The sequence below is a fragment of the Chelonia mydas genome, chromosome 11, assembly GCF_015237465.2.
Source record: "Chelonia mydas isolate rCheMyd1 chromosome 11, rCheMyd1.pri.v2, whole genome shotgun sequence".
NCBI classification, from domain to species: Eukaryota; Metazoa; Chordata; order Testudines; family Cheloniidae; genus Chelonia; species Chelonia mydas.
The window spans coordinates 59,892,473-59,907,940 of record NC_051251.2 but is presented as its reverse complement, the minus strand read 5'-3'; the positions used below and the strand labels follow the sequence as shown (position 1 = coordinate 59,907,940).

At 39.8% G+C, this 15,468-nt stretch overlaps 1 protein-coding gene across 3 annotated transcripts in view; it reads right to left on the bottom strand.

Moving 5' to 3' along the window:
• Positions 1 to 459: 459 nt before the first annotated feature.
• The window catches only part of NBEAL1 (neurobeachin like 1), a 126,262-nt gene continuing 111,253 nt past the window's right edge, over positions 460 to 15,468 (bottom strand). For all 3 annotated transcript variants that reach the window (XM_043525735.1, XM_043525736.1, XM_037913057.2), the window contains 5 exons: positions 14,728 to 14,844; positions 13,656 to 13,817; positions 12,393 to 12,541; positions 10,521 to 10,656; positions 460 to 7,775 (listed from right to left, as the gene is read on the bottom strand). In XM_043525735.1, coding sequence (XP_043381670.1) covers positions 7,674 to 7,775; positions 10,521 to 10,656; positions 12,393 to 12,541; positions 13,656 to 13,817; positions 14,728 to 14,844 — 666 coding nt within the window. In that variant the 3' untranslated portion in view covers positions 460 to 7,673. The remainder of the gene's footprint in view (positions 7,776 to 10,520; positions 10,657 to 12,392; positions 12,542 to 13,655; positions 13,818 to 14,727; positions 14,845 to 15,468) is intronic.

The window sequence follows — 15,468 nt, the reverse complement described above, 5'->3', positions numbered from 1 at the left end:
TTAATAGTTGGTGTAGTGAACTGAGGGGTCATGAGAGAAAGCAGCTCCCTCTTCTCTGCTTAGCTGCTGAAAGGATTTGCCATGCAAGGGAATCTGAAATAGGAGCACCAGAAACCTATATCCATCTGAAGATTTTCTGGTTCTCCAGCCTTTCCTGGAAGCACAAAGACTCCCCTATTCACTTGCTTGCTGAAGGGAGCTCTGTTCCTTCTCCCACTAAAGGCAAGGGGAATACTTCCCCCCAAACTTCTTGATGTTAGCAGATTAGGAGGCCAGGTCAGAGCGGTTCATGCTGCCCAGCCTAGATTCCCCCCCAGTTGTTATCCCCCCTCCAGAGCCTATTATTTATTACCTGTCTTAATAAAAAGTGCAACAGACTAGTAATAGTTCCTAAACATTCCAACCCTCGTGGCATAGTTATAAATATCTGGACCACACAATGAAAAAAGCACAGAGAAATCACACATCTGATTATTATTTATTTGCTCCAGCCCCAGCTGTTATATACAAAGCTAATTTAATAATCATTATGTACAAAATAAGTGTGCATTTTAAAAATTTAGATTACAAATTTGCAAATACTAGAAAAAAGTGCAAAATTTTAAAACATCTTCCATCATGCTGTACAGAAACAAATCCAACATTAGCCAATATACACACTTAACATTATTAAAACTTAGCCATTGGAACGTAACACATATTAAAATAAGACAAACAGTATATACGAAACCTTAAAAGCACCCAGAAGGGATGAAGGTATTGCACAGAAGACTAACAGCAAATTCATTATACTGCCAGAAGGCTATTAGTGTTGAATATATCTAGTTCCAACTAACTAAAATTTGAGTTTATTTAAAGGCATTTTTGGCATTAAATCCATTTGTAATCATATAATTGCACAATCATAATTACTAGAATTAAGAGATGGTTAATTGTCACACTATCAATAAGGCTTAGTGTTCTGTTTCCACCAAAAGTTATAGTGATTTAAGCAAATGCTGAGGCACACCTTAGTGAGTCTCATTTTCCACTCTAAAAACTCCTTAAGAAAACTTTGTTTTAAGTAGCAGCACTATCTCCAAGAAATTGCTCAGAGAGGGTGACTCTTTTCAGACACTCTGGCCCCAACCCTTCACTGAGCAATGCCTGGACTGCTCCTGCAGAGCTCATTACAGGAGCAGAACACGAGGCAAGCTTTCATTACTTGAGTCCCTGCAATTACTTCATTTAAGTTAGGATACTACTGAACACAGCTCTCATTTGTTAATGACTAAAGAAAATACTCCTACTTAGATGCACATGGGATTTCTGGTTTTAAGGGTTTGTTTCTAGGCAAATTATGGTTTCAGTTTAGGAATAAAAATTCATTATTGGTATTTGAAAATTTTCCTTGTTATATTAAAAACATTGACCTCTGCTACTCCCTCCCCAATTGTAAATTTTATTGGATATTTAATCTCACACTCTTGCTTGGGTGAGGTCATATTTTAAAACTGGAAACCCTATATCTATCCTCACCCATAGTTTGGAAATACAATTGGAACAGGAGACCCTTCCTGCCCAGCATTTTAGAAGGATGGCTAGAAATAGTGGACAGTAGATTAGACATGAGTTTGCAATATCAGAAAGAGCCAGTAGGATTTCTATACACTAGTCGCAATACCCCACAGAGCATTCAAATTTGAGCACCAGAAATGTCTAAGAGTCCAGACAGAAGCAACGCATGAATAGAGCTAGAGGACCTGGGTTCTGAGGAAAGACTGAAATAACTATACATGCACAGTTTGGCAAATAAATATAGTATGTGAAAGGCTTAGGTATCAAAGAAAACACCTCCAGTATTCCAAGGGGATAGAGCTCTGTGGGAGATGAAATTGAACAAAGGAAAGTCTAGATTAAATATCAGCAATAATTCCTCAAGCATCAGGTTTATTAGACTGTAGACCTATTTCCAAGAGTAGAAATGAAAACCCTAGCACCTGACACATTTAAAAGTAAGCTACACCAAGCACCCTACATTTAGTGCAAGGAACAATTCTGGACTGTCACCTTGGGATGGACAAAATAGACCTTTTAGGTTATCTTGCTTTCTTTGACTCAGTCCCGAGGTCAGTGATGCTAAGGTGCTTTGAAGGAAAGGTGCTTAGGCTCCAACGGAAGGGGTCAACCCTATTGTACTAGCTGTACAGCTCCTGCTACCTAGTTTGAATTGCAGTAGCCTGGCGGGGACCTGCAGGCCTTTGGAAGAGTGGGCTAACAAGGGTTATTAGAAGAGGCAAGGACTACAGAGTGAGACTGGGTTCCTAAGAAGGCATGGACTCACCCACTGAACTCCCCACCTGTATTGCCTCCATTTGGTTCAGGTGTGGGCATCCAAAGAGGCTACATACAGATGGGTATTGGAAAACTCTACCACCAAAACAAGGGAGGAAGTTCACTTTGTAATACTGAATGCAACTCTTGAGATTCAGCAGAAGAAATTATTTTAAAACTACATCTATAAATCATTACAACCTGTCATGGGAGCACTTGATTAAGTAGCTTTCTTGTATTTACGTCTCAGACTAGTGGATCTTAATTATTTGTTACATAGCCACCCATGACTACACTTCTACAAAGAATGACAGACTCAATAAAATGGATTAAAAATAGCCCAGTTTGCACCATTACTGCATAGCAGTATGGTGAAGTGTAAATGATCTAAGAATCACCTCTTCTACAAACTTCTTAACCCTCTTAATACTGAGCTAGTGTAGAACTATTAACATTTCAGCGTATAGTTAGTACATTCTGTTAATCAAATCTGAGATTATAGATTTGTTCAAGATTACTGATTTGTAAACTTTAATTGGATGTTTACAGAATCTATATGCCCAATCCTATGAACAGATGTAGTGCTCACAACTGCAAGTCGTTCCATTGTTGTCACAGTAGTAAGCTCAATGAGCTGGTTCAGGAAAGCATTCCCCTCCGGGACAACACTTGAGTGCTTTCCAGAATTAGGGCCTTCAGCTGTTCCACAGGATCAGGCCTAACAGTATATTTAATATAGAGTCTTAGCATTTCCTCCAAATAAAAGATCAGATTTTTAATATACCCCTTCAGAAGAAAAATATTTAACCTAGTCTCAAACTCTCTACAATACTGTAGTCCATAAACAAACATACTTCTTCAACTAAGTAACCTACAAGATGAAATCTTTTTCTAGTGGATGATATCTTTAAATGTTCTTACTTGAGATTCCATATATAGCTAATGGGTAGGATTTTCATCAGAGCCTAAGGGAGTTAGATGGCCAACACCCATTAAATTCTATTAAGACACAACTATCTTAACCCAGAGTAATGGGAAATCACTCACTGGCTATCCCTTCCTAGATTGTGGGAATTTTTTTTTTTTTAAAAGGGGATGGAATTTTATTGTTTTAATCCTTTGCAATGCAGGAGAACTCTGATTTTTAAGACATTAAAGAGGCTCCTTATCAAAATAGTCAATTCAGTAGGCTACTTAAAAGCCCATATGCCATTTAAATTAAAAAAATTATAATATTTGTAGTTAAAGCAGGTATTGAAGAAAAGCTTTGCACAGATGAATATCTAGATTAATCAAAGATCTTACTGGGTGCTTTCTCAATTAAGGCCCCCCCTCCACAAACATTTTAAATAAGAGGAAAAAGATTGTTTAAATAGGGTTTTTTTGTGTGTGTGCTGGTGGTGGGAAGATAGGTGGATGATGGAAAAGATAAAGTTTCAAAGATTGCACAAGATGAGTATGATACACAGAAAATAAAGAATATACTGATGCAATATTACCCACGTACTTTTTTTGCCCTTAACTTGGACAAGGAGCATATAACTCTTTGAATGCTGGCATTTCCCAAATGAACATTTACTATGATATTAGATAATTCTTCACAGTACATAAAAATAAGACAACCAAAAATAATTACCACCACTGAGGCTTGCAACATTAATCAGTAACATTGATAATCTAACAAAAATTTTATTGGAAACAAAATTATTCTAGGTTTCAGAGTAGCAGCCGTATTAGTCTGTATTCGCAAAAAGAAAAGGAGTACTTGTGGCACCTTAAAGACTAACCAATTTATTTGAGCATAAGCTTTCGTGAGCTACAGCTACACGAAAGCTTATGCTCAAATAAATTGGTTAGTCTCTAAGGTGCCAAAATTATTCTAAGCACTTCCCCAAACTGTAAGTGGAAGTTACTGAATACTGCTAACTGTTGAATCCAGTTTATAAATTACTAGGAGGAGATGAGTCAATATTCAGCTTTTTTTTAAAAATACATGTTTACAGTGCTGACTTAACTTTTCTTTTAAGTCCACCTCACAGGTAAGCAATATTTTTTAGTTTCTATAGATATCACTGTGGCCTCCAATGGTTAAACAAAAGACAGAACACCTACAAAAGGGCCTTGAAAAATTCTTAGCATTATAAAGCAACTATGTATTCAGACTAGCCTGATCTGAATTCATAGTCAGAACTGCGTCATGTCACAGCTTTACTTTCTAAAACAAAGTTAAATAAATAAATTGTAGTGTAAAAAGACTAAAGAGAACTTGTATTTTGATAACTATTTTTCCTCTATGAGGAGAGCAGAGGGGATGGTATCCAAGAGCACTATTAGCTTGAAGAGTCATCAAAAGTAAAAATTTAAATCTTAGAAGAAGTGCAGTGCACTAATTCCGTGTCCACGGCTCCGTGTGGACTGCAAACCAGCCACAACTCAGACAACCACAAAAATAACTGTATAATTAATTCAAGAAAAATTGAAAGAAAATAAGTTAAAAACAAGTGGAACACCAGCTAAATTCTTCCTTACTTATAGCTCTCACATACAAACTACATCTTTTATTTACAGCTTCCTTTTAGAGATTAAGCAAAGTATAGCTTGCAGACAGACATTATTGAGTAGTTAAGAAAACTGACTGCTACTGGTGCACGAAAAGACGACAAATTGAAATGTAAGTAGCACCTTTCATTCTCAAGGGACCAGATGCTAAGCTATGGCCAATCTGCACAAAGTGCAAGTAGTGTGTGAATGTGATTTAACACTCACCTTTGTACTCCCATGATCTTGCTGCTGCTTTGTGAAGGGTTGGTCCCTTAGCGCCAAGACAGAGCATTATGAGGGCAGCTCTAATTTATACCAGTAGCTAACATTCGTGAGGCTTAACTAATGCTGGTAAAGCACCGAAATCCTTGGATTAAAGTGTTATATATTCAGATTATCATTAATACAAATGCCAGCATCTCTCCAATTTCTAAACCCACATTACATTTTGTGGAGGAGGTTGACCAGTTTCCCTGATTTTCTTACATGGATACAAATGCTAAAATTTTCACCAGTTCAAAAATTAAAACTTTTGCATAAAATACCTAATACAAATAAAGATTCTTTCAAAAACTTACATGTGAACCTCTCTGCACAAATGACAACAGAAAGACTTATGTTCTGGCCAAGCATTACACAGAACATTAACTTTCTAAATTTCTCCACTTTGATTCTGCTAGTCAAACAGTCTTGCAATTTTAAAAAATTCCAAATATACACATTTAAGATCTTAAATGTACAGTTATAAAACCATCACCCACACTACCCCCAAGCAAATTCATTATAACCCCTCTTAACTCTCATAAAATCACACATTCAAAACTGTGATTCTTCTAAACTTCTGTCTCAATAACTCTTCAGAATCTCTTACTTGTGAAATTACAATAGACAAACTTACTTCACATTCACATACACTTAATACTTCCAGAGTATCCTTGGTATTGTTATTGTATCAGTAACCAGTTAATTTCTTTTTTCATGTAGACTTTCTTCCCATGTCCATAACTCATTGCAAAGTGGGGAGGCGGGGGGGTTGGGGGGGGAGGAGGGAGAGGGAATGAGTGACCGAGAGAAATGGGGTTAAATATCATACTGACAAGTGCCACAGAGAAATCTTTCCATTTCCCCCTAATTTCCAGATGATTTGATCTGTCACAGTGATTAGTGTTCTAGTTATACATAATCTCATCTAATTTGTTCACTGCTCAGATATAATTTGAAAGTAATGGTTAAAACAAGCAACACAATACGTTTCAGATTAGTTAGTAATAAGGTCATTAAAATATTCAGTGTATAAAAGCACTATATCAGGTCATTATTTTCTTTATGAAATTAAGAAGGGGAAGTTGGTTTAAGAAAAAATGTGCCTTGAAAAGAGTGATAACTACTTCTTTAGATAATCAAGAAATATTGCGCTAAAAGTGCATGGAATTAGATTGCACCGTATGGGGTGCCTCCGGTAGTTCAACTCCTCCCCAATCCTAGGGGAAATCTGGCACTATTTAGAAAAGATCCAACACATACTCACTTCCATAAGTAATAAAATAAGGAAGAAGAGGGGAGAGGTGTCTGAGAAATATTAACTAAATCAATTCTGTATCTGCATTGGCTACAGAGACATCTTGTTTTCAATTACTACCACTTCCACAAAAGATGTAAAGGAACAATATTTTCCTCTATTTACATAGAGTCATATTCCCACCTAAAAAAAATAACCCTTTGCCCTGAAGGCAAGGTTTTCCCAGGAGTACTTGAGCTTTTGAGTACTATTTTTGTTGTTTACAGTATACGCAGGGCTGTGATGTCTTCCTCTCCCACATATGTACCTGGATTTTTCTACTTACTTTTCTGGCAATATGAATATGGCTAAATCAGGTTACTTGTTTGACAAATACAGAGCCAAGAAACAAGATATGCTAAATGTAAATTATGATGCAAAGTTTTTCAGGTCATCTTAATTAGATATTAGACATTTTGGTTTGCAGTAATTATACTTATTAATGAAACAGAACAACTCAATCTTGACAGACATGGAAATGTAATTCTCATTCCCTCTGTATTAATACGAGGCCTTAAAACTTGTAAGGGATTTCTAAATGTGAGTGTTGCTATGCCAAACAACAAAGAATGTTCTGCAGCAAATATTCACCGTATTCCAATTCCTAGGAGGTTATAATTCATTGTTGTTCTTCAGTTAAACAATTTCTGACAATCAAGTAGTGCCATTGAGGTGCTCCCTGCAGAACAGTCTAAAAGGGATTTTCTCAGGAGCCACGCAATAGAGGATTATTTATAATCATTTACAGTAGTACACAGCAAGCTGATTGGTCGGAAGAATATATCTGAAGTCATAACTCTCAACTGTCCCAATTTCATCAGTACATCTGCAATTGAAGGAATTTTCAGTATATTATCCTGGAATTACAAAGATGTAAATGAGAATGGGATATTTTCCTTGAATTTGAGTTAATATCTTCCAAGCAAGAGAGGAACATCCTGCATTATTCACCTGTATATGATATCATCTGTGGTTTAATGCACTTACAGGTCTTTTTCTGAAACGACGTTCCAGCACATAATCTAGAAAGAGTTCCACTGCTATCAAATCAATGTGATTAGGAAAAAAGTAATAAAACCAATTGTGGGCTAATTTGCATGTGTGCATATGAAAATTACTGTACCTCTACCATATGTTGGTCTTCAACTGACTGTCAAGGATAAGTCCCTGAAACACTCATCAGAAAGTTGAGAGATATGTTTAGAGTGACCAAAAGACTAAACAAATTTCTGGAATCCATGAGAGAATTCAGAAGCAGCAATCACTTGGAATCTTGAGTGTTATATTCAGTCTCTCCTGAAGAAATCTGGCTGAGCCGTTTGCTTGATCCCCACAGCTTTCGGGAAAGCTGACCTGAGCGCATCTGTTTAAAGTAATCCAGAGAAACAAAAGGAGGGGGAAGGGATAAGGTGGATAAATTAAAAAAGGAACTTCAGACGCTGATTCTGGAGAAGTGCAGACAATACAAGGTACTGCACAAACACAAAATTATACCAACAGAAATTATTTCAAACAAACAAACAAACAAAAAAGGTAACATTTTGGGATGATTCTTGGATTGGCACAAAAGAGCAAAAAGACAAATATTGATCATTATCTTTTCCACTTTTGAACAGTTAAATGGACGCTGTCAGGCAAGTTAGGTCTAATATTTTACCTACTTTAAAATTGTTCTTACTTTGTGGGGAGTGGGTTCTGGATTCTAAATGGCTATTTCGTTAAAAAGAAAAAATGACTGCCAAGTGGAAATGAACAAAATTAGTAGGAAGAGCATTTTATTTTAAGAGGGAATTACTAGAAATGAAGAGTACTTGACAAGGTCTTGTAAGTGATGGACTATTGCAGGGCAGTGATAGCAAAATGGGAGAAAGAGGAGAGGAGTTCTCATGATGCCAAATTTCTAGACTTCCACTGATCCTGGGTGAAGTGTTCAGTGCAAGAATTATTAAACAAATGTAGTCTACAGTGAATATTCCATAAGTAAAGACAAGTAATAAGTTGTTCAAAGTGACAAGTAACCAAAGGCAATGTTAAATCATGGATCTAGTTAATTTGTATCATATTTGACTATCTGACAGTATTCTGTCAGAAACTGTTTCAATTAACTTCATAACTAGCAGACCTGGGATTGACCAGTGGTGATCCTATTCTGGCAATAGACCAGAATATAAAATCCCTTATGGTTAAAGAAAATCATCCTTTAATGGCACAAAGTTCAGAAAAAGTTTCTGATACTCATTTCAGAAACTAAGTTTCTCATCAGAAGTCTGGCACTTTGTAACTATGTATTGAGCAGCTAAACAGAATCCAACAAATCATCAGTGGTGTCAGCTCGAACAGGGAACAATCCTGCAGACTTCTGCAGTGTTCTAAGCAACCATATAATTTTCTAAACCAGAACACAAATTCATTGTACTCAGTCTCTGATTATATTGTCAAAGCATAAAGACAAAATGTCAACCTTAGTCTCGACAGCACTTTACTATTATGTTTAATAAAATATGTAGAAAGAACCTCCATTTGTTCTAAGGCTAAATATAATATCCCCACTGAAGCCCAACTCGTAACAGAGAGTACCTTCTGTAGGAGGAATTTGGAAGTCCTTAATTTCTTATCTCCATATTTTACTTGTCAAACAAAAAAGTTAATACCTTTTAAACACAATAAAATGATTTTTACAAATCGGAGGAAACAGGAAAATATGGGATAAATGTTGTCCCTACCATTATTGTTTTTTAATCTGTTTATATAGATATTAATCCTCCAAATTCTCTGAATTATAAACTGAAAACACCGATAAAGCTTGTGGAAAAAACCTGCATATCCTTAGGAGGAATCGAACCCTAGGAACATAGGACAGTGGGGAAGTCAGATTTCTTTGTTCTTAATTAAATTTACTTTAAGTCTCAGATAATGAGCAACAAATTCCAGCCTAGCAAAGAGTTTTTCTAAGACTGAAAAATCTTTATAAAAGATTGATGATTTTTAAAAAGCTATCACAAGAGTCTCTTATCTACAACACAAGAAGCTATCCATTAACTCTATAATAGAAAAAGTTGTTTAACTTGAAATTGCTGCAAGTTTTGCCACTGATTTCAATAGAAGCAGGATCAGGCTCTCATTCCATGAAGATCCTAAGCAGGATATATTTTAGTAAACTCTATGTTCCCTTAACTAGAAAAATTTCAGACACTGAGAACTAAGATGCCAGTATGTTTTCAAAATTTATAAAATATATGTTACTTTAATGCCTACTTTTCTAGCAAATACTGAAAGTCAAACAGAGCTTTCCTCAATTTAAAGTCACCCTTCTGGCTGTAACAGTTAACAATAGGAGCTTTCAACTTAAAATATACTGTAGCATTCCAGAGATTCAGAAAGCCTAACCCTGCCTCTCTTCATAATATTGGTGAAATACTTCGACAGAGGTGTTACAAGTAGTAGTTACTGTGAAACCCGTTTTGAACATGACAAAGTGGGTACTGCTGTTTTACATATGGATGCTTTGTAACTGATAGTGCATATGCAGTACCTACAAATTTACATCCACCATAAGGAGCACAGAGCATAGGGGAGGCTACACGGGGTATCTTTGTGCAGTTACAGTGAGAGAGTCCGAATGGTGAGAAATATGGAATTTTTCAAAAAGGGAGGCAACATATAGTAAAGGATATCTGACAAAAGCCAAAACTTAAAAGAAAGTAGCTCATTCTTTTTTGTTTCCAATTTTCTTCTGGGACGTTACTTCATCACTTATAACGAAGGTATCACATACTATTCAGAACTTGTTTCTGAGAAGTGACAGACAACACTAGCACATTCAGAAAATGTTAGTTATTCTGTCCTCTTGTTTATTCGACTGTGATAAAGTCTGCAGGTTAGTCCAACTGAATCTGCTCGTTCCCCATCAGTGTTCCCTATATGCTCATTTCTTATAGAGAAATCTCTATGCATAGAGCCGTCTCAAAAATTATTTCTTCCCCCCTGAAAACTCAAACTTGCTCTTAAGTTTGCCCTGCCATAGAGGAGACCTCTTGCTCAACTGGAAAGCAGAAATAAGTGAATTTCCCACTGTTCGGTAGACAAAGTTCTTGATGGTGGGTTTTACCTCAGCTGGCTTGCCAACACCAACGACAATCAACTTGCCATCCTCCAAGCCTACAAGGATGTGGCTGTATTCTTTGGTAACAGAAATGCAGTGAATCGGCAGTCGCATGGCTAAGGGGGAGATGCTGAGATTCAGGCTGAAATAAGCAAAACCACACAAAAAATGCATTAAATATTTAACTGCTATTCATTATACATAATGGACAGAGCCATACTACAGCTGAACTCACTGAGCGTGAACTCAGATGCATTAAAAAATGGGGTTTCACTGCAAATCCCAATCTGTTTCAATATACTATAACTCAAGTTACAGTGAACTTCTTTCACATAGAGCAGGGGTGGGCAAACTTTTTAACATCTGGGAATAGAAATTGTGTGGTGGGCCATGAATGCTCACAAAATTGGAGTTGGGATGTGGGAGGGGGTGAGGGCTCTGGCTGGGGGTGTGGGCTTGGGGGGGACAGAAATGAGGAGTTCAGGGTGCGGGAGGGGGCTGGGGCAGTGGGGTGTGGAGGGGTGGGGGCTCCAGCTGAGGGTGCAGGCTCTGGGGTGGGGCTGGGACCGAGGGATTTGCAGGCCATAGGAGGGTGCTTCGGGCTGGGACCGAGGGATTCAGAGGGCAGGAGGGGAATCAGGGCTGGGGCAGGGTGTTGGGGACTGGGGTGGGGTGGGGTGTTGCAAGTTCTGGGATGCAGGAGGGTGCTCCCGGCTGGGACTGAGGGATTCAGAGGACAGGAGGGGGATCAGGGCTGGGCGGGGGGGGTGGCTCAGGGGTGCAGGATCCGGGTGGTGCTTACCTCAAGTGGCTCCCAGAAGCAGCGGCATGTCCCCCACTCTGGCTCCTACGTGGAGGCGTTGCCAGGCAGCTCTGCTGCACGCTGCCTGTCCACAGGCGCCACCCCCACCTCACATTGGCCGTGGTTCCTGGCCAATGGGACCTGCGGGGGCAGTGCGTGGAGCAGAGTCCCCTGGCTGCCACTAAGCATAGGAGCTGTAGGGGAGACATTCCGCTGCTTCCAGGAGCCATGCGGAGTGGCCCCCGACCCTGCTTCCCAGCTGGAGCAGGGCAAACCTCAGACCCCGCTCCCCAGAGGGAACTCGAGGGCCGGATTAAAACGGCTTGTGGGACGTATCTGGCCCACGGCCTGTAGTTTGCCCACCCCTGACATATAGGGTCAAATCCCATCCCTAAGATATAGCCTTAGTAACAGGGTTGTGCGCTGGGGACGGAATCAGTAAAGAAAGAAATCCTCTCTGCAGAGTGACAGGAGAGCAGACTTAGTGCTGCAGTTACCCCTGCAGCAGGTATGTTTCCTCCTGGAGGCAAAGGCCAATGAATCTGCATAGCGGAAAGAAGAGGGGATTTTAAACTGAAGTTACAGCTGCACACCATAAGCCTGATGCTGCCAGGAGCTGAGCCCACAGCTCCCACTGACTTTGATGGGAGTCACGGATACTCAGTATCTTGCTGGATCAAGCCCCAAGTCTGCATCCAACTCTGTCCCTTCCCAGATATTGAGAAGGACATTCCCAGGACTGGGATAAGGGCTGTCTGTGCAGTCATGCACCAGAAGTGGCATTCCCAGCTGACAAATAGGTCTTTCCTGCCCTTCAGTGTCCAGAGAATCCAAATAGGGGCCTGGAGCATAAGGGACTCAGCTGTAATTTTGTATTTCCTTTGCAAATTGATTTTCCAGTATCAGGGGACAGGGCAATGAGAGAACAGCCACCTGTGACCTCTTTTGAAAAAGAATGACAAGTCACACCCTTCATGATTTCCACATCATACACCAATACCTATATGTAAATAAACCATCATGCTGGTGCAGTACATCTTATCTGCAGTGATAATCAACTGATGCTGGTCTGTTACCTGTAGAGATCTCGTATGGAAAGGAATCCCTGTAGGCTCCCCATCACGATATATTCGCCAGTCACACACATGTCTGACACTTCCTCCTTTAGACTCTCAGAGCCCAAATATTTCCCGTTCACAGAATAGAGATGTAATGCATTCTTATCCTGAAGAGATTAAAAAGAAATTACTCATGGAGGATTGAACGGACTAAGGATTTATTACTTATACGTTCAGCTTGTTAATAGGAATTTAGCCAAGGTTGGTAGTAACTCAAGCTGTTGGTATCTGATGGCAGTTTGTAGAATTAAGTACAGGTTGAACCTCTCTAATCCAGCACTCCCTGGTCCAGCAACATCCGTGGTCCGGCAAAATCAGTGGGTGCAGAGCATCCACCGGCTCCAAGCTCCCCCATCCCCCTACGTTTCTTGTGCGCCAGCAGCCCTGTGCTTACCAATTCCTCCCTCTCCCTCCCAGTGCTTCTGGAGCGCCGAGAACAGCTGATTCGCAGCATTCAAGCTCCGGGAGGGAGGATGACGACGACATGGGGCCAGTGGCTGGGACCCCGGGCGAGGGGCTGGCAGCTGGGGGAGATCCACTGGCACTCTGTGTTGACCTCCCGTGGTTTGGCAAATTCTCTGGTTCGGCACTAGTCAGGTCCCGAGGGTGCCGGACTAGAGAGGTTCAACCTGTATTTATTTATATTTTTACTGCACTACATTCTGATCTACGGCCGTGCTTGACAAACTTAAAAATACATTCATACTTAACAGCCTCTCGCATTCATCCACAGATAGCACTACCCCAGCAGCAACATGAATAAAACAAAAAATTAATAAGCCCACCAAACAAACCAGAGTCCCCTTCCCAGCCTCACCCACCCTCCCAAATCCGACAGGGCAAGGAGCAAAGCTGGGCCTTGCAGCATGTCCTGAAAGTTAACAAACACAGACTGTTAACATTAGGTACATGCCTCTTTCCAATTCTTAGCGCAATTACACAAGCCTTCATCAAAAGAGGCACCCCTACACTGAATAGGCAGTGAGAATGAATTACACCATGAACCCTAAAGGTTGTCCCTCTAGGTCAGGTTGTCCCTCTCAATTTTTGAGAAACATTGGTGCATCTGTGGGGCCACTTGCACACAGAATTTCCTAAGAAACTAGCTCTACTGCAAAAAACCCCCCCAAAAACAAAAAAAACCTGGTACATTTATGTTTAGTGTTTACAGCAAAACATACATCAGCATTCTATGACCTTGGGTTGAAACTTGTGAAGTACCTTGAGAGTAGTCTTTCCTTCTATACTGGTGTGGACAACTATGTGTCCTTCCCAGGATACAGCCAGGTTGGGAACAGTCAGCAGAAGGGAACTCTCACAAGGTGGTCGCAAAGTCCTCATGTACTGACCTTTCCGAATAGTATGGATAATCACAGTGCTATCCTGTTAAGACAAAAAACAATGCTATTTCTTCACAGTAATATTCACATAAGGTAATTATTTGGAGCAAGGGAACAGAACATTTTAAAAGACCGTTAAGGTGTAATAGTAGTTATTGAAGAAGAAACTACAGGCACCAGACAGGAATCAGGGCCCCACAGTGCTAGTACACAGATCGTGAAAAAACCCCAGAGTCCTTTCCCCTTAAGAGTTAGTCTCAGCATATGAGGAGACAACAGGTGGAGAAAAAACAAAAAGAAGCGGGGGGGGGTTGGGGGGGTGTTAGCAGTGAAACAAATCATATTTCATAGAGTAAGTAGCCGTCACAGGACACCCCTGTGTAGCCATTATCAAGTGTTTTGGAGGCATCATGGCACAACAGCAAATTTTAAGGAAGACAAAAGAGTGGCTTTGCAGATCTTTTATGGGGAGCCTCCTCCCATGCCTGAGGGGTGGAATGGGACAAAACGCAAAGGTACTTGAGGTAGAATTGCATTATTTAGTGATGAAAGTGGGCCATCATCAGCAGAGTGGAAACAGAGGTCAACAGTTTCATAGAGTTGGAGGGTAGGGTGTGGCTAAACTGTGGAGAGCCTCTGAAAGACAAGGAGTTTGTGTTTGCTGAGGCAGAAAACGAGTTCTGTAGCATGAGTATTCCTACAGGAAACTGGATTTCTTCGGATGGTTATACACACTTCAGACATTCACCTGTCCAAAAGAGCTGTGGCCTACTCTGTGAGAGCAGTATGAGTAACTGAATTATGCAGTGTGTGTGTGTTGACATGGTGCAAGACTTGCTCCTTACCCAAAAGGGAAAAGAGGAAACTAGGAAACAGTAATGTTTTTTCCAGCTACACTAATTCCAGTAATAAATATTACTCCTTTGAAGGGGGAAAATCATGAAGAAGCTTACCCTGGCTCCAGACACCACCATGTCCAGTTCAGTGCTGATGCTAACGCTGGATACCTCATCAGTATGTCCATACAGAATCTGCAAGGGTTTAGGTGCCAGGCCTACAGGAACTCCTCCCTAATATCAACATAAAATGATACATTTATAGATTTTCTCAGTTGAAGAATACAGAATATCTTTAACATCATAAGCACTGGATGTACTTGATGTAGGCCAAACATCACACTTTACTTCTATAGTTGCTCACATTTACAGCCACCTAAGTCAGCTTCCCTTTTTGTGCCTCAGTTTATTAAATCAAAAGGATGAATTAAATGATGAATTAAATTCCTTTGATCTTTGAGTTCACTGTCTTCTTCATAACGTAATTAAAGAAAGTGAAGACTATTTTGCATAAAAATTATATCAATTTTGTCTCATATCTTGAGGCAACATAGAGAGACAGCCAATCTGATTCTGCTTTGAGATATATAATAGATCTCTTACAGGAAGTTGTTTTGTGAAAAATACTGTAAGTGTACAGCTTTCATTAATGGAACTCCAACACTCTAAAACAATTTGGTACTTCCATTTCACTTTTAACATCATGTAACTATATTCAAAATCACTTTAAGTGGGGTCTGTTTCGGCATGCACAGTGCCCAAAGAGATGGGTATGAAAACAATTTCTCTTCTGCCTTACAGTATGGAGAGATGAATGCCAACCAAAACACTGAAAATATGAGGCACACATGACAGTGC